The following is a 24,379-nucleotide window of genomic DNA, read 5'->3' as shown; positions in this document are numbered from 1 at the left end:
ATCAAAACACGACTCAACGTAGGGGTAAACCACGTAACCAGAGACAGCAAACACAACAACCGGCTGCTGCAGTAAAATCAGTGCCGTCTTTTTAATAAACCAGCCACCACCACTACATCAAGCACCACCTGGCAGAATTCATTCTTGCCTGGCAGCCTGGGAGAGAATAACAACTGATCAATGGGTTTTAGAGAGAGTATGACATGGCTATCAACTATAGCTATAAATGGAAATGCTACACTACCTGGTGCACTTCTAACGGTGTATCACCTTTAGACTGTTCACCTGAGTTACTCATGGATTATCTACATACACTGTACACAGCTGGTCTGGCAACCTCATCCATTAGGATCCATCTCAGTGCCATAGCGGCATATCACAGACCACTTAACGATATTCCTATTTCCAATCACCCCTTACTATTTCGTTTTATCAAGGGGTTAACTCACCTTCGCCCTCCGATCTCTAAGCCTTCAGTTCTGTGGAACCTCAACATAGTTCTTGAACAGCTCATGCTTTTCCCTTTTGAACCCATGGACTTGGCACACATTAAATACCTCACATGGAAAGACTGCACGACAAGACTGTGAATTACAGGCCTTGGTCCATTATTCTCCGTATTTACAGTTTCATCACCAAAAAGTGATTCTCCGAACTCACCCATCCTTCCTACCGAAAGTGGTGTCTCAATTCCATCTCAGTCAGACCAAAGAACTACCCATCTTTTTCCCTAAGCCTCATGCAAATGACAGGGAAAAATTACTGCATACGCTAGACTGCAAAAGAGCGTTAGCATATTACAAAGAAAAAACAAACTCGGACTCCCGTGTTTCTCAACTCTTTGTCTCTTTCAACCCGAAAGCACCTGGACTACCGGTAGCTAAATGCACCATCTCCAGCTGGATAGCACAGTGCATCAAGTTCTGCTACAACAAACAAAACCTAAAACTACATTCTGTTCCCAAAACTCACTAATTTAGAGCAGTGGTGGTCTCCTTGGCACACCTTAAACATGTACAACCCATTGACATTTGTAAGGTAGCTACATGGTCATCGCTCCATACATTCACATCGCACTACTGCCTTGATCAACAAGCAGCCACTGATGCGAAGATAGGGCACTCAATCCTGCAATCTCTATCCTCTTGTACACGGTGAATGCCACACTGTTCATTATCATGTACAAACATATATACCATAAACAACGTGATCGGGAGCTTGGGATTCCCATGACAGCATGGCTAATTCAGCCCTGCTATCGACGGGAAAAAGTAAGTTTGCTTACCGTAAACGGTGTTTCTGCAGATAGCAGGATGAATTAGCCATGCTGACTCACCCTCCTCCCTGGCAGTCACCGTTTTTACAACCTATAGCTTAATCACAGACTGAGGAGAATCTGTTACTTTCCTGCGCGGGAACACACGCGCAGCTGCAAAGAGATAAAATCTTAATCTCTGCTTTGTAAAGCTTCGCCTCCCGGACCTGATTGACAGATCCCATGACAGCATGGCTAATTCATCCTGCTATCTACGGAAACACCGTTTACGGTAAGCAAACTTGCTTTTTTATAATGCTTTCTATGATTCTGTCATTGAGATTATAAATGCACGGAAATGTGCAGTTCATCTAGGCATAGGCTTAGGGCAGGATACAGACAAGCAATATATAATAAATATATCAAAAACAATAGAATAACATACAAAAAACGATATAAAATACAATTGGAAATGATTATCTTGTAAAGGGCATAATATGAAGATTTATGTTGTAGCACTGTATTTCAGACTAGATTTATTGTGAAATAGATATGGGTCTCTTAATCCACTGTAGCAGCTTGTTCAGCAGGAAGGCCCTCTCTTGCCTTCAGTTTTTAAATAATTTCTCTTTCCTTGGGACAGGTGGATGACTATCATTCTGTGCATCAGAAGCTCACTGCAGACATGGCTGATCGATCGAATCTGATCCGTAGCATGCTAGTACAAGCTGAGGATGCCAGGCTCATGAGGGACATGTGAGAACCCTCTTCATTGTTTAATTTGCTTTAGAGTGCCACAATCTTCTCTGCTATATAAAAAGATAAAGGAGGAAGAGGTCTGCACAAAAAGATTAATAATAAATAGCTGGGCAAGATAACCAAAATGTGTAATTATAGAAACTGTATCCTAATGGTCACTATTAATCATTGGAATGATGCTTATACAATAATACATTTCTGCATTTGGTAATTATATACTGAAGTTTATCTTTTGCCATCGATAAGCAGGCTGAACTAGCCATTACATGTGGGTGATGTCATCCAGCGGCTTTCAGCTCTACTGAGCCATGTGCAGGAGTTCCTGTGCAGGCGTTGCCTCATGAGCCTCCTCAGTCATTTTTTGTCTGAGCTGAAGCGCGGATGTATACTTCATCTCTCCTCTACTTTTTACCTCAAACTTCCTTTTTTACTTCAAGAATCTTAATCTGCCTTGCCTCATTGCTTCTGCTGCCACACAAACATCACTTTTAAGTGCTACCCAAACAAAAATTGGAGAGAAAAGTTTTTCTCTCACAGGTTGTCGGGCCACAAGAAAAAGTCAGCTACAGTGAGTGGGTTAAAACACTGCCCATGTAGAAAAGTAATGTCCCTTACTGACAGCCATGAGTTACACTACCACTATCTGGGACCAGGCCATGACCAGAAACTGTGTGAAGTCTATGGACGGATGTCCCCACGCTCACAGCACTCCAGGGCCATGTGCATGAAAAAACTGTGCAAATCTCTATGGCATGGCAGTAGATCTTCCTCCCACAGTGCAATATTGTCTGCCTCTTTGGGAAAGCCTTTTGAGTTGGAGCCATTCCAAAACTCCCCCATCTGCAGCTGTGGGATCAAGCTCCGCTGCCCAGGTACCATTGACACATGAGAGGCATTACTTTCTCGAGCCAGCCCTATCAGCATCAAAGAAGCACAAACAATCTTCACAAGGTGCAATGGTGCAGACAGCATTGAGCCGTCCCTCTTTGGCTCTGCTGGTGCAGGCCTCCTCCTAGCATGATGCTTTGAAGCATCGGAAGACCGATGCATCCACCTATATTGTGAAGCATGATGCATCAGTACACCTGATGCACCACACATCAACGTTCCAAATGCTCGATGGTGCATCGAAGTACCCTACCACGATGCATAATGCACTAGTGCAAGGTAGGCTAACCCACTTAATGCATCATGATTCTTCTGATACAGCCATGTGTTCTCCATATCACTGCACATTGTACCTGATGCAGGCCACGATGCATTACACTCATATTGCATGCCACAATGTCCCCAGAGTTCATTATCTTCTAAATCACCCAGAGATTCTGCATCACTTTACTAGAACCCAAGAGGATTTCTTATGAAAAAATGTTCTAGTCATCCAGGATTTGAAGGAGAAGGAGTAAGAATACCTTACTTCCTCCATTGGTTTGACAGCTAGCATCCCCAAGGCTGGTAGCCGAAGGTCTTCAGTTACAAATATGAGATCGCATCTGTTTGATAGTAACACTGTCCTCAATTCCATCACCTATTACAATGTAGGAACCAATTCTAATTTCAGAAGAAGATGTCCCTCTGCTAATCCTAGGCCAAAGGACTTCAGTCCTGTGACCAGGCTGCAGAATTAGTGAAGCAAAAAAGACAGATGTAACACTCTAACCTCTCTCTTCCACTCACACTTTCATGGTTCCTCAGACTAGAGCCCAAACACACCTTTTGAATGTGTTTTCATCATCAGAACCGCAGGTTAGTGGATCTTCATCAACACACTCGATTGCAGTGGAATCCACTCAATAGACCAGGCCATTCTTCTGAAATCTCAACCAGAGGAACAAATTCCCTTCCCATTCACCACAGCAAAACATAAAGTTGAATCAATTTTGCTCCATTCTTCCAAGCAATCTCAGGCTAGCACAATATGCTTTCCTTTTTGACTTGGGCCAAAGCCTCATATACGCTTTTCCACCAATACCACTCATTGCCAAGACATTGCAGAACGTTCTCTGAGATCTAGCCCACCTGATCCTTATAACATTGGCATTGCCCAGACAAAGTTGGTATGTGTATCTTGTCAAGCTTTCTAGCAGTCCTCCCATATTTCTGGGATGAGAATCTGCTCTTCTAACTCAAGATGATGGGATGCTCTTTTATCCCAATCTCTCAGTCCTCAACCTCACGGCATGGATGCTGAATGCTCAGTGATTGCGAGTCTTCACTTACCATCAGCATCTGAAGACATATTAATTTCTTCTAGAAAACCTTCAACCAGGAAACACTATGTCTTCAAATGGAGAAGAATTTCCATCTTATGCCAACAACATGATTTTAATCCCTTCTCATGTGAGTCTCTGCAACTTTTGCAATACTTTCTTCAGCTTTGTCATTCAGGCCTCGTCAATGCCTTAATGAGAGTATATCTGAGTGTCATCACAGCTTAACACATTTTGTTGCACAATGAACCAATCTCCACGCATCCGCTTGTGTTTCGTTTTTTGAAGGGACTCTGGCACCTCAAACCCCCAATGCAGAAACCCCTGTCCTATGGGATCTCAGTATGGTCCTCTCTCAATTAATGAAGCCTTCTTTTGAATTGTTGACATCAACTTCTTTCAAGTTCCTAACTTGGAAGTCTTTTTTGCCTAGTTTCAATCACCTTGGCAAGAAGAGTTAGCGAACTCCAGGCTCTCATCCATTACCCTTCATATATGAAGTTTTATTACAACAGAGTGGTTCTTTATACTTGTCCAATTTCTACCAAACAAAGCCTTAGTTTTCCATATTAATCTGTTTTTCTACTTACTGTCTTCTGAAGGCCGCATGTGCATGAGTGAGAAAAAACCCTTCATTTCCTAGCATCCGATTATGCACCTCTACCAGCAGATGGAGACAGAGCAAACTGATGTCACAGTATATATACTCTCTTGCAGTGACATCAGTCTGCCAGTATTCTTCATCTCCAGCAGATGGTAGACGTGCATTTCCCTACTGGGGATTGCTTCAAAATTTAGAGGAGAATTAATTTTAGATTTGAGTTGCCCCACTTTCCTGTAATATTAGCTCATGGTCTCGCCCCCAGTTGAGAATTCCTGAGGTGATTTCCATGGTCTCTCAGATGAGTGCCTTGGTCCGGTAGCTGGTTCTTTAGCCAGTGTGGATTTAGCTGAATTAAGCAGCTGAAAGGCAGCAGGTGCAGGATGCTGAGCGCGGCGATGACGGTATATGTCTCTTCCCCCACAGCCGGAGACTGTCTCTCTACTCGGCCAGGAAGGCTGAGTGCAGGTAAGTTTAAAAAAAAAAAAGAAAGGGTCAAAGACAGAGTAGAGGGGTTGTGGTAGGACTTCCTCCGGTCTCCGTGCTCGGCGCACCATTCCAATGTTCACTGTTGGTGGGTTGAGCAGCCCAGATGGGCTAGGCCCCGCTGTTAGGCTTCTTTCTGTGCACTGCATGGTAGGCCATGGCGGCACCTTCACGCACTTTTTTCTGTGCTTTCGGCTGCCCTCTGCAGGACTGTTGGTGCGCGCAAGTGCATCTGGCTGTGCGTCCGAATTGTGTGCCCAGTTTCCTTTGGGAGCGCTGCCTGTGTGCACATTCTGGCACATATCAGTTGTGCACCCAGATTTGGTGTGGTGACAATGCGCTTGGTTTTGCGGTGCATGGACTTGGGATGCTTAAATTTTGTGCGCCTAAACTTTTTCAGCGTGAACTAGGCTGGATGCACATCTTCAGTCGCCTGTTAAGCATACTGATGGACTAATGGCGCCAGTGGCTAAGAAACCTAAGCGCCTTTCCCTCTGTGCTACCTGTCATATTCAGGCAAGTTTGCCTGGAGTGCCCTCTAACTTGTGACAGCGCTGCTTAGAGGCTCAGGGAGAATTATCTTCCTCTGATTTTACTAAGTCTGGTTCTTCCCAGCCTGATGATGACCTGGTTAAGAACATCAACAGGTCAAAAGATAAACGTGCACTACCTCTGATATATACATATACTACTAAATCAACTCAGAGGAACTCGGCAAACTATCATGCCCACATTTTATTATTCAAATAATTTTTAACTGAAATATTACATCATCACTACTATGCGACCACAATGCCTACTTATATCTAAAAAACAACAACATACATACATTACCCTTCATTCACACCACTCATACCATCCATACCACCCTGGTGAAATCTCACCACATTTATTTATTTATTTATTTATTTATTTATTTATTTAAAAATATTTATATACAGTTTTATAAAAATAAATTTTGTCAAAACAGTTTACATTAGATAAAAATAAAATTTTTAAAGAAACAATCAAATCAAAAAAAGTTTAAAATGTACATAAAAAATTAATTAATTAATAGCTAGAATAAATTCTAGCTTAAAATAAAATCAATCATTTACTCAAACTGAAGAAAAATGAAAAAATTGTTGCCATGGGACTTACTTTTGCAGAGGGAAGGGGAAGGAGGGGAGGGGAAGAGAATGGGATAAAAAGATAATGATATAACTAACAGGGAGGGGGGGAAGGAAAAAGGGAGGGGGTGTGATGAGTTGAGTGGGATGTATAGGAGCTATGGATGGGTCAATGTACTATGTTAGATGTTGCTTTTGATCTTGGGTGGGTATATTAAATGCGAGTTGGAAAAGATAGGTTTTAAGTGATTTTTTGAAATGAGAAGAGTTTGATATTAACCGGAGGGGATTTGGGAGTGAATTTCAAAGTATTTGACCGGCTATCGAGAAAGCTCTCTTTCTGGTAACATCTAGCCTAGCTTATTTGGGTGAGGGAATGTCTAGAAGGTTTTGAGTGAGTGATCTTAAATGACGTGCGGGTTTGTAAATCCGTAGTAGGGATCAGAGCCAGGTGGAAGTTGGATTGTGAATTAGACCATGGATAGTGGAGAGAATTTTGTATTTTACCTTGTACTTTACGGGGAGCCAGTGTAATGATTGCAGAATTGGAGTGATATGATTGTGTAAAGGAGTTTTGGTTAGTATCCGGGCTGCGCTATTTTGAATCAGTTGAAGGGGATAAAGTGAGGAATCTGGTAGTCCTAGGTAAAGTGCATTGCAATAGTCTAGCCCAGAAAAGACTAGGGATTGAAGAATGGTTCTGTAGTCACGGTAGAAAAGTAATGGTCGGAGGTGTTTTAGAAGCCGTAGTTTGTAAAAGGATTTTTTAGTAAGAGAAGAGATATGCTGTTTCATGGAGAGATCTGAGTTTATGATTATTCCTAGGTTTATAGCATGACGTGTTATGGGAATGGTGGTGTTATTTATTAACAAATGTGGTGGTGGGCCTATTGAGGAGTCTGAAATAGAAGATAAGTGTATAATTTCTGTTTTTGAAGAATTTAGTTTGAGCCGGTTATGGGAGAGCCAGGAGTTTATGGTGGATAAGTAGAGAGAGACCATGGATAATGTAGCTGACCAGGATGTTTTATATGGGACAAAAACTGGATATCATCTGCGTAGATTTTGAATTGTAGGTTGAGAGAAGATAGAATGTTACATAGAGGAAGAAGATATATATTAAACAAAATGGGGGATAATGATGAACCTTGAGGGACGGCAGAATTAATGATGTAAGAGGTGGAAAAGTGCTGATTGGAATTAACTTGTTGGGGACATGATAATATTTAATTTAATATTTTAGATCACATAACCATCATAGTATATAATAAAAATAAATTCAAGTACATCTATAATTATACAGTTAATCCTGCCATTTAAACCATATACATTGTCACATTTACTGTGTTTAATGATATTTAATTATGTATGTATATTAATATCATCCTTGAACATGTATAGTATCTCTCCTATATATATCCAACGAGAGCCTCGTTTCGCCCTCACAATAGGGCTTCTTCAGGGAACTGCAGATCTTGGATTAACCTCTCATTATAAGATGTATTTCTTCATGTCAATCATGGATCAGCAATAGGTTATTGTTAATATGCGATTAACCCCTCATTATAAGATGTTCTTGCATCAGCCTTGATGTTCTTTGTGGTGGGTCGATATTGAAGCTCGAAATCGAAACGTGAGAAGCAAAGCGCCCAGCGAGCTTGACGAGGGTTCAGGCGTTGAGCTTGTTGGAGATACACCAAGTTTTTGTGGTCTGTGAAGACAGTGATACGGTGTTGTGCCCCCTCCAGCCACTGTCGCCACTCTTCGAACGTGGGCTTGCTAGAAAGAAGTTCTTTGTCGCCAATAGAATAATTGCGTTCAGCTGGGGAAAATTTTCTAGAGAAATAGGAGCACGGATGAAATTTTCCTGATGCATTGTTTTGGCTCAGGACAGCTCCTACTCCTTCAGCGGAGGCATCGACCTCCACTGTAAACGGACGTCTGGGATCCAGATGTCGAAGGCAAGGTTGTTGAAGAAAGAATTCTTTGAGAGCCTGAAAGGCTTCTACAGCTTCTAAGGGCCAGGCCTTGATGTTTGCCCCCTTATGAGTGAGTGCCGTAAGAGGCGCAGCCAGCTTGGAAAAGTTCTGTATAAAACTACGATAGTAGTTTGCAAATCCAAGGAATTGCTGGAGTGCCCATAGACCGCTAGGCTGAGGCCATTCTTGGATGCATTTTAATTTAGCGGGGTCCATTTGAAATCCTTGCTTAGAAATGATATACCCCAAAAAAGGTAAAGCTTCTCTTTTAAAAATACGTTTTTCCAGTTTAGCATAGTCTGTTTTCTCTCAGACGTTGTAGCACTTGAACAATATGTTGACGATGCGTCTGTAAATCGCAGGAAAAAAAATCAAAATATCGTCTAGGTAGACTACCACGCAAACATAGAGCTGGTCTCTAAATATTTCGTTAATAAAGTGCTGAAAGACGGCAGGGGCATTGGTCAATCCAAAAGGCATAACAAGATATTCATAATGTCCATCTCTGGTGTTAAAAGCCTTCTTCTACTCATCCCCCTCACGAATCCTGACTAAATTGTATATGGTCCTCAGAGATCCAACTTCGAAAACACCTTGGCCCCCTGTAGACGGTCGAAGAGTTCAGCTATAAGCGACAATGGGTACCGATCCTTGATGGTAATGGCATTTAGCCCACGGTAGTCTATACATGGACGCAAGGTCCCATCTTTTTTTCCAACAAAGAAAAAGCTGGCCCCGGCTGGAGATTTAGAGCGCCTAATGAATCCTTTCTGTAAGTTGTCTTGAATATATTCTGACATAGCACGGGTCTCCAAGGCAGACAACGGATAGACCCTACCCTGTGGCGGGGTGGCGCAAGGAATCAAATTGATGCTACAATCGAATTCTCGATGTGGAGGCAAAATGTCCGCAGCTTTTTTGGAAAAAACGTCCAAAAACTGCTTGTACTGTGACGGCAGACCCTCAAGCCGAGAAGTACAGATGAAGCTACAGGAGGAACTTGATCCGTGAATGCAGGTCTCCTGGCATGTTGATCCCCAGTGGATTAGTTTTAAAGATGTCCAGTCAAACTGTGGGTTGTGTTGATGTAACCATGGAATGCCAAGAACTATAGGATGGATTGCTCTTTGGATGATATAGAAGGAGATGCTTTCAGCGTGGTTCGGTGAAATGTGACATTCCATCGGAACTGTATGATGACTTATCCTCCCCGGCAGGGGATCTCCATGAATGGAGGATATAATTAACGGCTTTGGACACAAGCAAGTGGGGATGTGTAGTTGCTCTATCACATCTTGTAGAATAAAATTTCCACCAGCTCCAGAATCTACTAAAGCCAGAGTGGAGAACCGATGATCTTCGAAACCCAGGGTGACATGCAGAGTTAGTGGGGGAGACGGAGAGGTGATGCCTAGGGTTACTCCCCCGATGGAGCCTAGGCTTTGGAGTTTCCCGGACGTGTTGGACAATGGGCAATGAGATGACCCGCTTCTCCGCAATAGAGACAGAGGCCTGCCTTGTGGCGTCTTTGCCGTTCTTCTGGAGAAAGGGGGCCCCGTCTCAATTGCATAGGTTCCTCCATAGTTCCTTTGGATTTAGGTGCCGTTTGGGAGGCAGGAACCGAACGAGAAGAAGTGGCACCCGCTATGTGCTTTCTCGTGCTTGATCCCTCCCGCACTCTTTCCTGTAGTCGTCGATCGATTCGGGTTACCAAATCCACGATGGAATCCAAGGATTGAGGTAACTCTCGGGCTGCCATTTCGTCTTTTATTCTGGGTGACAGACCCTCTAAGAATATGGACCGGAGACAGTTTTCCTCCCAATGGAGTTCGGATGCCAGAGTCCTGAATTCAATGGTATAATCCACCAGCGGTCGCCCTCCTTGCCGGAGTTGTAAAAGCTTGGAACCAGCAACCACTTCTTTCCCTGGATCGTCAAACACCACTTGAAACAATTCCAAGAATTTAGGCAGATTTTGTAGGACTGGATCTGACCGTCGCCAGAAAGGGGAAGCCCAGGCCAGGGCCTTACCCTCCAACAGCGACAGGATATATGTTGTTTTGGTAAGATCATCTGGAAAGAAGGAGGCTTGAAGATGAAAGTGCATACTGCACTGGTCGAGAAATCCTTGACACAAGCGAGGGTCTCTGGCGTAGCGTGGAGGAGTCGGTAATGGAATCACGGACCGGGTATTATTCTGCACCACCGAAGGCAAAGGTGGCGGGACGGCCTGAGCTGCATCTATAGAATCCAGACGGGTGTTAAGTCGTTCCAAGGAAGCCGCCATGGATTCTAGTATACGTTGTTGCTCCATGATCACCTGGGCTAATCCAGGAATGGCCTGGCGAGCTGAGGCCTCTGCCGGGTCCATGGCCTTGGTATTCTGTTATGAATCGGAGAGTGGACCCCTGTTCCGAGGTAGAGTCAGTGCTGCCAAGAAGGAAGTTAACCCTCGTCGGTCTCTACCATCGGATGGCAAGGCCTGTTGGAGATGTTGAGATGAAGGCTTCACCCTGGAAGCTCGTGATCCCCCTAGGAGGAGCCTGTAGGGACACGGCCGCTGGGACTTAGGAGACTCCCTGAAGAATGAAGATGGTCGTGGGTTCCAGACGGCTGGCGCCTCCAGCAGGTCGTGATCAGTCCGGGAGTACACGTTGAAAGATGGTCCCAATCCAGTCCAAGGGTCGAAGTCCAGAGAGAGGTCGAGAGCCAGTCCAGGAGCAGATAGGAGAATGGTCCGAAGCCAATCCAGGAGCAAAGAAGGAGAAGGGTCCAGAGCCAGTCCAAGTCAATACCAGAAGATCACCACCACCGGTCCGAGGGTCAGGAGCCAAAGAATCAGTCCAACGAGGAGAAGAGCAGAAGCGGGGCAAAGAGCGGATCCGGAACACCGACACAGGAACCAAGCACAGAGCATCAATACCAAGGCAAGGTCTGAGTATCAGACCTTGCCTTATATACCGGAACTGGAAGGAGGAGTCCCCGGGGGAGCCATGACAATTTCCTGTCATGGCTCCTTTAAATTCTTACTTCAGCCGCGCGCGGCTCCTAGGAGGCTGAGGGGGAGGAGCCAGACCGCCAAACCCATGCGGTCGATAGGCAGCGGCAGGAGCCGTGAAGAAGTTAAGACAGAGGGCTGCCTGCCGCCGCAGGAGCCCCCGATACTCCCGGTAAGTTAGTTATCGCTGTGGCTGCCAGCCCGACTCCGGTCGTGGCCCGCCATAGCCGGTGGCCATGACACCCGGCTGCGGGGTGCTGCGGCCGGCGTTTCTAACAACATATACAGTAACATTACTTGAGTAGCCTTTCTTTACTATGAAATTATACTGTCAATTGCAAATTACTCAGCATATAGCCAGATCTGTATACCTTTTTTAAAGATCTTTATATCGCCTTGTGTTCTGAGATATTCTGGCAATGTATTCCACAAGGCCAGGTCGGCGATTGAGAGGGCTCTATCTCTCACCTCACCAATGTGTGTCTGTCTAATTGTTGAAACCTCCAACCGACCCTTATTTTGTGGTCGAATTGTTTTGGAAGGAGTATAAATACGCAATGCTGCTCCTGCCCAAGGGGTATTGATAATATTTATCAATTTATGTATTAGGACTAATATCTTGTACTTAATTCTAGATCTTATAGGAAGCAAGTGAAGTGCGGCAAGGACAAGGGTCATATGATCATACGTTTTTTTTTGCCAGAAAGTAGCCTGGCTGCAGAGTTTGGCAACAACTTAAGGGAATATAAAGTAGATGAAGGAACACCAGCAGTAGGGAGTTACAGTCATCTATCTCAGCAAAAATCAAAGACTACAGGACTGTCCTGAAGTCTTTGGTGCATAACAAAGGTTTCAGATGTCTTAGCATTCAGTCACATAGTGGCTATGATGCATCTGTTGTCTGCACAGATGGGGCCTTCAATGGAGTCTCCAAACCTTTGGTATCAACTCTATCAATCATTGTCGCACCAAATTCCTTGATCTCAGTTATGAGGGCAGCCCAAAAGTGGTGGATGAATCTGGAAATTCTAAAGGTGGGTCTCTCGCTACAAGTCCTACCACATCTGTTGACCCCTTCCACTGGACCCAAGGATTATAGTCCCCAGTAGAGAGTTATTTGAAACTCAGCCATCTGGAGCTGCAAGCCATTCACTATGCTCTAAGAGTTTTCTCTCACCTCAGAAAAGAATCTTAATCGAAGTGGTCAATCAAGTGGCCATGTTCTATATAAATAAGCAGGGAGATACAGCATCTTATGCCCTCTGCCAAGAGGCCATCCAAATCTGGTTGTGGGCAAGAAATCACAATGTCCATATCCAGACTACCTACCTTCCAGGAATCCAGAATATATTGGCAGACTGCCTCAGCAGAGATTTTCTGTTCAGATGGTCCTAGAATCAAAGAGTCACGGATGACTGATGATCACCAGGAAAGTTAAAAAGTTCTGCTCTATGCATGTGAGCAGCTACAAATTGCTCTGGATGCTTTTCTGCTAAACAGGATTGTTGGTCTTCTCTATGTACCCACTAATTCCGCTAATCACCAAGATTGACCAGAAGATCCTTCAGCACAAGGTGAGGATAATCCTTTTTGCTCCAGCCTGGGCATGGCAAGTGTGGTTTCTATATCTCATCTGTCTATCAAGTCAGTCTTCAGTTTTGTCGCAGATGTCTCCAACTCTCATCACACAGAAAGACAGCAGGCTTTGCCATTCCAACAGTCCATCCTTGGCCCTCATCATGTGGATGTTGAAATTGCAGTAGTCTCCTTACGTCATCAGAAAGAGGTGGAGAATGTGCTGATTTTGGCTAGAAAGCTCTCAACCAGAAGATCTTGGAAAACGCGTGGCCAACCCCCTGAAACTAATAGCGCCCGCAACATGCAAATGTACAGAAAAAACTGCTTTTCTGTACAACCTCTGACTTAATATCATAGTATTATTTGGTCCTGATGAGAATTAGAACAATTGAAAGCCTGGCTTATACACAAGATAATAATCTTAACATAATAAATGACGGCAGATAAAGACCCAAATTGTCCATCTAGTCTGCGCAGAAGGGTATTTTGTGCCTTTTATGTAACATATCTTAAAAAAACAAAAAATAGCTCAAATTTCAAAATACTTAAAAACAAATAATATTGGGGGCAATAATTAAAAATGCCTGCATTGAATGTGTCACTGGTGTAGCACAGCAGTTAATTTGTGCAACATAATTAAGTCTTGTTGAATGACTTAATTTGTCCCCTTTAAAAAAATTCTTTTGTGTTTCTTAACTCTGACTTTTTGTTTTTTTAAATGTAAATTCTGTTTTTCTTTCTGGTTAGGTCTACCAGGTTTTGGGACTTCCATAGTGCTTTCCATGTTTCTTCTCAATGCATTCTTCAATCCTTCTGTCTGCTTAGTGAATGAAAACTCACATTCCATAATAAAGAAGGAAAGACTTAATTATAAACTGGAAAAACTGAAGGAATGCAGTGACAGTCATATTTTAAATGGACTCCCCAAAAGATTTTCTTAAACTTTTTTTCTACCAATCTTGAAAGCCATGGGCATGAATGAGTAGGTTTCATTTCTGAGCCAGGACAGCTGAAGACTGAAATAATTTGCTCAGATAAATGTGAATGTAAGTGAGAATGTGGCACTGGTTGTTAAAAATGAAACAGGATATGAAGCATTGTACTTGCTATTATCTATTATTTTTGACTACTAGTAACTTATATTTATATGTTCTTATAGGAAGAACATGAAGAAACGATACATGGAGCTCTATGACCTTAACAGAGATTTAATAAATGGCTATAAAATTCGTTGTAATAATCACAGTGAACTGCTTGGTAGTTTGAAGGAGGTAAACCAAGCCATACAGAGAGCAGGGCGCCTACGTGGTAAGTGCTGGGCTGATTGGTCGAGATTTATCCTTGTGTGTAGCAGACTAAAAATTGTTAAATTGCTCTAAGCATAGAATGTGCTATTTTAAATATGCTAAACACACTTAGAAACTGAACATTTAAAAAATAGTTAAAGGATGTGCTCGATTTAAGGCGTTTTGAGTTTATTTATTTGCGTTACAAAGATTTAGAGTGACAACATTACTAAATTGTCACCCATTACCACCTTCTTTCAACTTTAAGATGCCTGAGAGTCTCCCAACAAGTCCACATTGGTGTGCTGATGATCTAGAGACCTGGCAAGATATCATAAGTAGGAAGAGTGCAAGGGACTCCCTCTCCTCAAAATAATGTCAAAGATTGGAGATGGGTTTATAATTAGACAGTAAAGCAGCTGAATGCATGCAATTTTTCTGAATGGGCTGTACAAATAGCTTCCTTCAATGCTGAGGGAACCACACTCTCTATCAAGGAAAGATTAATAATTTTAGTCAAAATCTCACTTGCCGATTAAAGCATATTCCTGACAACCCCTATAGGGCAAGGATTCAAACAACAATTGCTTGGATTGATTTCAGAAACAATATCTTCTAAACTCTTCTGAGATAGTGGAGAAAAATCAATCCAAGTATTCAAACTAGAAGCCGTAAAAAATATCTCTACCTCTATTGCAGGCATCGATAGCAACAATACCTGCAGGGTAATGATTGTATCCTGAAAATATCTCGCCATTTCACTAGTAGGAACATTTTCATTCACATTCACTGAAAACCTTGTAAATCATAAACAACTGAGACGAATTTGAGGCTTGTTCAAAGAGCTGTTTACCTGCATAGAATAATAACTTTGCTTAGAAAATATTATTAAAGCATTGCAATTTGATAGTTATTTCATAACCATACTTATGAATATCTAATTTTGATCTACACCATTTTTGTTCACATTTCCTTAGTGATCTATGACATAACAAATCTTTTGTAAACCAAGGGCAAAATTGTGACACAATCTGCATTGTACTAAGTTAATAGGTGCAGTAGTATAAAAAATGTAATGTTCCACCAGGTCACTGCTTGCTCCAGTGATTCAATAACAAATTGAGATTTCTCTGCACTCAGGCAGGCCAATCCATACATTGGGTTATACACCTCTGCCAGCAGATGGAGACAAAGTAAAAGCTGACGTCACGGACATATAGTTCTGCCCCTGTTGCGCCCGGTCGCAGACGGCTGCGACCTCTCATGCTTACCTCTTTTTTTGCTGCACCATCTAATCTAGGACGAATGGCGGCCTCCGCCAGTCACCGCCAACCTCCCTGGCGTTCCCGGGACGGTGTGGGTGCTGCCGACCGCAATCTTGCTTCTGGAGTTACTTAGACGTGCGCACATGGCCCAGCTATGTACACGTCATGGCAGGAACCTCAGGGGCATCCCCTCCGGATGACGTAGTCTCGCTACCTGAATTTAAGCAGACCGGCCCTATCAAATGATAAGTTAGCAAGGAGTTTCCTCCTTGCTGAATCACTACACTTGGAAATTCGGTTCCAGTTCCTGGCTTGCTGTGTGAACGCTCTGAGTACTCGCTCCTCGGGGGCTCTTCCGTATTCCTGGGCTATCCGCTTCTCAGAGGGCCTTCCTGCCTTTGAACTCCTGTTTGTTCTACTTCTCAGGACTTCCCTTGGAACCGCGCCTCGTGAGTACCTTCTTCATACTGAAACTTTACCAAGCCTTGCTGGGATTCCCTGCGGTGTACCCCGTGCCTCGGGCTACTAACGCGCTCTCCTTAGCAGGATTCTCTTCACCATACCCTGCGGTGCAGATTACTGCCTCAACTTCCTCAGGAACCTTCTGAGCCTCCGTACCTCTGACTACCTCAACATCTCCACCATTGTACAGTCATCCTCTGCATACCCTGTGCTGCGGGCCACTACTGGATCTGCACATCGGAGGTAATTGCTTCACTACTGAGAAATCTGCCTGGCGTACCCCGCTCTGCGGGCCACTACCAGATATCTACATCTGAGGTATCACCCTGGGCATATCCCTTGCTCAAGAACTGTATCTCTACTGCAGTTCCCGCTCCATGGGCTCTGCTCCAGAACTGTCCTTCAACTGCAGTTCCCGCTCCACGGGTTCTGCTCCAGAACTGTCCTTCAACTGCAGTTCCCCGCTCCACGGGTACTGCTCTTTCTCCTCTATATTAAAGTCTCTCTTACAGTTGTGTCCTAAGCCTCTGAGACTGCACCTACTGATGGTGAGGCCCACAGGGCTGCTTCCTGTGGAAGTAGTCATCTCTCACCTCGGCCCAGGGTTCACATCCATACCAAAACATAACAGCCCCGACATCAGCCCACCAGTATACTCCATTTCAAGTAGATAGTGGACATGCATCTCCTTACTGGGGATTGCTTGTAGTAAAAAAAAGGAAAATTTAAGAAGAAAAGGAGAAGTTTGATAGCATCTTTTGCCTTCTGATGTGACACAGGTGGGTCCCTCCCTCAGTTGAGTGCCTTGAGTCTGGCAGCCTTTTCAGGCATGGTCTGGAAAAAAAAAGTTTGCCCTCTCCCACTATAACCAGAGAGCTGCTCGTGCTCTCAGCCAAGTAAGGCTAAGCTCAGGTAAAAAAAAAAAAGACAAAGCGTAGAGAGGTTTTATTCCCCAATCTCGTCCTTATAGTGAGGTGCAGAGGCGGCGCAGACTCAGTGGGTTCAGCAGCTTTTGGCTAGGCCTCGCTCCCAGGCTTGGTCTCTTTTGGCCAAAGCAGCATTTTTTCGTGCGCTTGTATGTGTGCATTCTCGCCGTGCGACGGTGTAGTGATGTTGGCACGTACATGTGCGCCTACTTGTGTGCATACTTCTGTGGTCTGCCAGTGAGCACATACTGATCGCTTAGCTAGGCCCATAATTGAGCGCGTATTGAGTGCGTATCTTGCTTTGGGCGCACAACAAACTGGTACAGGGCAGCATGGCCCCAGTGACAAAGAAGTCTAAGCGCTTAGCGATCTGTGGTGCTTGCCATATAAGGACAATACATCCAGGGCTTTCTGCGAGTCTGGATGCTTGGATGCTCAAGGTGATTTGCTTCCTACTGATTTTGCCAACGCTGGCCCATCCCCTTGGTCAGGGAGTAGGGCTGAAGGTGACACAACAAGAGTGTTCCCTTCTTTGGTTTATCCGATGGCAGAGAAATCTTCAGGGGATACTCAGTCAAAGGATATAAGATTTGGGCCTATGAGGCCTGGTTTGGACCCAACCTTTTCCTAGGTGGAATTTTTCCAGGGACTACAGACTTTTCTGCGGGGCGCCTATCAGAGACAGTGATGCCTTCTAAATCAGGGTTGCGTTCTTGGGGTCCCCACTTGTCTGCCACCGCATGCAAGCGCTGTGGTGCAGCGGTCCTTGATGATGATCAGGAAGATGTGAATAAAGATGATGCTGACAGTGATTTCAGTTTCTTCCCTCTAGAAGAAGGGGAATTTCTCCCAGATTTAGAGCCACATAGAACTCTGCTCCTTTCCTAGCATGTAGCCAGATGGACTCAGGACCAGTGGGTATTGTGCTCTTCTGCTAGCAGTTGGGAGACGGAGTCGGATTTCAAAGCTGACGTCACTCTAGATGTACCCCTGCAGTAACCTCAGCTCTTCAGTAACTCTCCGTCTCCTAGCAGATGCGGACACTATCCCACACACGAGAATAGTGTTAAGAATTACAGCAAAGAAGAAACAAAATTTACCTTAAAGAAGATCGAGTCCCGCTCTCCTGCATTAATACCTAAGGGACCTCCCCCAGTCGAGAATTCCTGAGGTGATCTCCGATATCCCTCAGAGGTGTGCCTTGGTCCGGTAGCCGGTTTCCAGCGTGGACTTAGCCCCCAGTGTGGCTGAAAGGCAGCAGGTGCAGAAGCGAGTGAGGCAGTGAAGGTAATTCCTTCTTACCCCGCAGCTGGAGACCTTCCAGCACACGATCAGTAAGTGCCGAGACCAGGTAAGAAAAAAAATTTTTTAAATTCAGGTCTCTGAGGTGGAGGTGAAGGAGAACACTGCGGGATTAACATCTATTCACCTGTGACTCTTGAGACTTTTGAGATTACTATTGACTCTAACCAGCGGTTTAATAAAATAGAAACAGCAATATTTAAGTTGAATACACAATCTGAAAGTGTGGAGAAAAGATTTGAGAACTTGGAAGTGTTACACCAGAAGTTCGTTAGAGCGGAAATAGTATATGATAAAAAATTGGAAATGCTCGAAAATTCACTTAAATATTTGAATTTGCGAATATTGAATTTTCCAAAGCATAATTTAATTTCCCCATATGATATGTTTAAAGAATACTTTCTGGAAATATTGAAAATTCCACAACAAACCATCCCCACTATTTCAAAGATATATTATGTTGAACCGAAAGGGTTAGTATTACATCAGAACCATAACGTGGAATCCTCTTTAGATTTAACTGGGGTGATAGAGTCAACCATAGATACAGTCATATCCACTAGATCTGTATTATATGTATCTTTCTCATTTGCAATAGATAGAGATAATATCTTTAGATCATATATGAGAAATAGATTGAGTGAGTTTCATGGTAGTAGAATATGGATCTACCCAGATCTTTCCAAACAAACCCAGGATAGAAGAAGAAAATTCCTAGGGTTAAGATCGGAAGTAGAAAGAAAAGGGGGGAAAATGTTGATAAAATTTCCCTACAAATGTGAGGTAGAAATACAACAACAAAAAAACGTATTCTTTGAAGTCTCTCAGCTACGTGTATTTTTAGCTTCTATACCCCAAGTAAATGCAGCAGTAGATCTTGTGGCTTAAAAAGTATGATATCTGTTGGTTCTCAATATTTCAGTTGTTCATTTGAGTAGGGATAACCTACTATGTTTCCTAAAAAATTGCTCTCTTGCATAATCTTCATGCGAATGCTATTTCCACCACTTTATTTCATTAACTATGAATACTGATAACTATATTGTTTATTTATTTACCTTGACAAGATGTATTTGTATTCATTTGTTTATATTTCATTGTAATGTGAAAATGCATAAATAAAAAATTAAAAAAAAAAAAAATTCAGGTCTCTGACCTCCAGAGCTCGGATTGCCTTACCGAATTCTTCTCTGGCGAGGTTAAAAAGGAACACCGATCGGGTTGAGCAGCCTTGGTTGGGCTAGGCCCCGATCCGGTGCAAGGGTCCACACACATGGAGACCCTAGGGGGCGCCATCTTACTCGCGGGGGTCATCGGCACCATCTTCCCTTCTCGACCGGCAGCATGTGCATCCAATACAGATGCGCTATCAGCGGCATGCACAACTGAGTGCACCCGACACGCACAACTGAGCGCACTCATGCACGCAACTGCACGCGTTCAAACACATAGAGGTAATGGCGCCCAAGAAGGCTAGAAGGCACCCTCTTTGCACAAACTGCCACATAAGAGCCGCGCAGCCTGAATTGGAGTCCTGTCTGTGTCAACATTGCGAGGAAGCCCAAGGGGAACCAAAGCCTGGTCCCTTACTGTCGGGAGATGGTTCCGGAACTACTGACGATAGCTCCCCAGATCTATGCATCTCCAAGATGGTTTCCCCACAGGAGGGCACCTCTGGGGCCCCTACTCCGACTCCCCCTGGGATTAACATGGACCCAGGGACCTTCTCCTGGTTGGAATTTTTCCAAGGGCTGCAAGCCTTCGTTCAGGTGCAATCAGTCCCGCCTGCACCCCAGGCTCAACCCCTGCTGGAAGCACAAGATCCGCCCGGCTCAGATGCCTCGAGACATGCCTCGCCTAACCAAGAACTTCCCTGACAGAGACCCAGACACCTCAGATGATGAGGGTGACTCCCTGGAAGAAGTACACATTTGTCCTTGTGGAAGAAGCACCCTTCCACCTCTAGCGCCTCCCTACCTCATAATTTCCCCTGATTCTTTTTTAACTCTACCCCTTCTCCTCCCCTGAATCTTGCTTGGAACTCCCTCGACCCACGAATTCTTAGTTAAGATAACGTTGTATTGATTGTATAAAGTTCTTTTCTCCCCTGCATTTCTGCCCTTTTGCTCACTTAGCCCTCAAATATCTGTTTTATAATGCCTCTTTTATGTATATAGTTCCCTCTTTTTTACCTCTTTGTTTTGCTTTGACTACAATTTGGTTTTTTGTTTATTGTATTTCCTCCTTTTCAGTTCATTGTAAGCCGGCATGATGTGCCTTACGAATGTCGGCAAAGAAAAGCCTTTAAATAAATAAATAAATAAATAAATAAATAAGGACAAATTACTAGCCCTTGTTTCACAGACTCTGAAGATGCTGGGTATTCCAGGCACGGACCCTATGGTGGAACCAAAGAAGAACTCCATCTTGGTGTCCCTTCGTAAGGCCTCATGCTACTTTTCAATGATGGAAGCCGTCCAGGAACTGATTGACCTGGAATGGGATGCCCTGGAGGCCAGCTTCAAAGGGGGTTGGGCCTTGGAAGCCCTGTAGAACCAGCGACCAAGGAACACCTGCGTTTACTGAAAGTGGACGCTATGGTCTGTGCCGTCTCAAAGTGAACAACGATTCCTTTTGAGGGAGGGGCTGCATTGAAGGATACTCAGGACAGACGATTGGAATCCATCCTTAAGCAGGCCTTCGATGCAACAGCAATGACACTGCAGATTGCTTCCTGCTGCGCACTGGTGGCACGTTCCTGTTTGCTCCTCTCTCTCTCGGCAAATAACTCCGGAACGTATACCGGTGAGACGATGGAACCTGCAGCAGCCTTCATGACGGACGCAAGCACAGACCCAGTGCGCACCTCAGCCAGGGGCGTTGCCTCAGTAGTGGCAGCCAGAAGACAACTATGGCTACGGAATTGGTCTGCAGACACGACATCTAAAGCGAATCTCACAAGAATGCCCTTTAAAGAATCTCTCTTGTTCGGAAGTGAATTGGAGAAGTTAGCCAGCAAATGGGGTGAATCCCCAGTGCCTCGTCTACCAGAAGATAGGAGTAAAAGATCTCAGTGTCCCTCCCCCAGAAGAACCAAGGGAAGAGGATTGCAGTGCTTTATACCCCACAGGAACTCGCAGTTCCAAGCACCTCGTCCCTTCAGAAGGTCCCAGCCCTTTTGGAACTGACAGACCAAGAGGGGAGCAGGCCCAGGGGCAGGCTTCAGCCGTGCTCCACAATGAGAATGGGCCGACCCATCCACAGGAAGAAGAGATAGGGGGTCGACTTGCCTTCTTCTACCAAAGATGGGTCGAGATAACATTGGATAAATGGGTACTAAACATCATTCTGCAGCATCCCTCGAGATAAATTTATGATGTCACCCTGCCACTCCCACACCAAGAGACTGGCAGTGGAAAACACTCTAACAAGGCTACTCAGTCTGAAGGCAATAACTTCGGTTCCCACGCCCCAATAAAATACAGGGCGCTATTCCATCTATTTTATTGTTTCCAAGAAGGAAGGATCATTCCGGCCCATCTTGGATCTCAGGAACGTCATCCGTCATCTGCGGGTACTACACTTCCGCATGGAAACTCTTCGCTCCATAATAATGGCAGTACAATCGTGAGAGTTCCTAACCTCCCTGAACCTTTCTGAAGCCTACCTTCACATCCCAATCCAGGATCACCAGCGCTTCCTGCGCTTTGCGATACTGGGTCAACATTACCAGTTCCGAGCGCTACCCTTCGGCCTAGCAACCGCCCCCAGAACCTTCACCAAAATCATGGTGGTCGTGGTAGCAACACTGAGGAAGGAAGGGATCTTGGTACACCCTTACCTGGACGATTGGCTAATCAGGGCAAAGTCTTCGGAAGAGAGCCGGCAGGTTACCAGCAGAGTCAAGAGCCTACTGCAGTAACTCAGTTGGGTCATGAACACGGGCAAGAGCAGTCTGCAGCCCTCTCAATCGCTAGAGTACCTGGGGGCTTGTTTCGACACCAAACAGAACAAAGTCTTTCTCCCTCCTCCGAGGAGAAGGAAACTGATGGAACAATTACGATGATTGATGACCAATGCACGCCCCAATGTATGGGACTATCTTCAAGTCCTCGGCCTCATGGCATCAACCCTGGAGGTCATCCTATGGGCAAGGGTCCATATGCGACCGCTCCAGCGCTCCTTACTGTCACGATGGAACCCACTGTCCCAGGACTACTCAATTCGCCTCCAACTACCAGCAGAGGTATATTCTCAGCTCCAGTGGTGGCTACAGGAAGACCACCTAAGCAGAGGAGTAAGCCTATCCCCACCAAACTGGACCTTGTTCACCAAGGATGCGAGCCTGCAAGGGTGGGGATCCCACTGTCAGGAACTGACAGCCCAGAGATTATGGAACAAGGAAGAGGCAGAATGGAACATAAACCGCCTGGAAGCTCGAGCAGTCAGACTAGCGTGCCTGCGATTCAGCCACAGACTCCGAGAGAAAGCAGTTTGAGTAATGTCTGACAACGCGACAATGGCTGCTTACATCAACTGCCAGGGAGGAACCAGGAGCCAGCAGCTGTCTCTGGAGATAGACCCTCTCATGGCATGGGCAGAGATAAACCTACAAGGGATCTCGGCCTCCCACATCGCAGGCAAAGACAATGTCTCAGCAGACTTCCTCAGCAGAGAGAGCCTGGACCCAGGAGAATGGATGCTGTCAACCACAGCCTTCCAACTGATAGTAAATCACTGGGGCTTCCCAGCCATGGATCTACTGGCCTCCCATATCAATGCCCCAGTCCCCACGTTCTTCAGCCGCAGACGAGAGCCACACTCCCAAGGAATATATGCTCTAGTCCAGACTTGGCCAGAGGAAGACTTACTGTACACCTTCCCCCCATGGCCACTACTGGGCAAGGTCATCCGCAAGATAGAACATCACAGGGGACTAGTTCTACTAGTGGCTCCAGATTGGCCAAGATGACCATGGTACGCAGACATGCAAAAACTCCTTGTGGGGAACCCTCTGTGCCTACCTCCACTCAGGGACCTTCTCCGGCAGGGCCCAATTCTCCACAAAGATCCATCTCGATTCTATCTTACGGTCTGGTCCTTGAGAGGACTCGCCTGAAGAAGCGCGGTTACTCAAAGGCCATGATTGGCACCCTGCTCCGAGCGCACAAGTTCTCCACATTCCTGTCATACATATGGATCTGGAGAGTATTCGAAGCCTGGTGTGAGGACCACGGGATACTCCCGTGGACAGCCAAGATTCCCATGATTCTGGAGTTCCTACAGAATGGGTTGTCACTCAACTTCCTGAAGGTCCAAGTAGCCGCACTGGCCTGCTTCAGAGCCAAAGTGGACGGTATCCGGCTATCAACCTATCTGGATTTGTCCCACTTCCTGAAAGGGGTTAAACAACTCCGACCACCCCTGAAGTGGCCGGTACCTCTATGGAATCTCAATCTAGTATTAGACTTCCTAGCTGGGGCTTCCTTCAGACCAACACGTGGTCTATCACTACGCCTCTTAACATTGAAGATGGTATTCCTGGTGGCAATATGTTCAGCTCGTCCCATCTCCGAACTACGGGCATTATGCTGTCGGGAACTGTTCCTTAGGTTCACGCCTGGAACCATACAACTGCGCACTGTCCCCTCCTTCCTATCGAAAATGGTTTCCGAGTTTCACTTGAACCAAACCATCTCACTACCATCTCCGGATGACCATAAGGACTCGGAAGAATCACGCCTTCTTTGCCATCTAAATGTCGGCAGACTCCTAGTGTGGTACTTGGAAAGATAGGAACCTGTGTGCAAAACGGACCACTTATTCATTCTTCACAGCGGGAAAAAACAAGGAGAAGCGGCTTCGCAGACGACCATAACGCGCTGGATCAGGGAAATAATCAAGGCAGCTTACATAGAGGCAGGGAGGCCCTTACCATTACAGGTTAAGGCTCATTCTAAGAGGGCACAGGCGGTTTCTTGGGCAGAAACCAAGCTACTGTCGCCCGCCGAGATCTGTTGGGAAGCAACGTGGTCCTCCATACACACCTTCTCCAGGTTCTACCGTCTGGATGTTCAAGCCCGAGAAGACGCAGCCTTCGCAAGGACAGAACTAAGTGGGCTATGGGCAGCCTCCCGCCCTGTCCGGGAGTAGCTTGTTATGC

At 45.1% G+C, this 24,379-nt stretch overlaps 1 protein-coding gene across 2 annotated transcripts in view; it reads left to right on the top strand.

Moving 5' to 3' along the window:
• BBS2 (Bardet-Biedl syndrome 2) overlaps nt 1-24,379 on the top strand; it is a 171,956-nt gene that overhangs the window by 141,221 nt on the left and 6,356 nt on the right. For both annotated transcript variants that reach the window (XM_029608717.1, XM_029608716.1), the window contains exons 16-17: nt 1,899-2,011; nt 14,135-14,283. In XM_029608717.1, coding sequence (XP_029464577.1) covers nt 1,899-2,011; nt 14,135-14,283 — 262 coding nt within the window. The remainder of the gene's footprint in view (nt 1-1,898; nt 2,012-14,134; nt 14,284-24,379) is intronic.

The sequence above is a fragment of the Rhinatrema bivittatum genome, chromosome 7 (assembly GCF_901001135.1).
Source record: "Rhinatrema bivittatum chromosome 7, aRhiBiv1.1, whole genome shotgun sequence".
NCBI classification, from domain to species: Eukaryota; Metazoa; Chordata; class Amphibia; order Gymnophiona; family Rhinatrematidae; genus Rhinatrema; species Rhinatrema bivittatum.
This window is presented reverse-complemented; position numbering and strand designations above follow the sequence as displayed.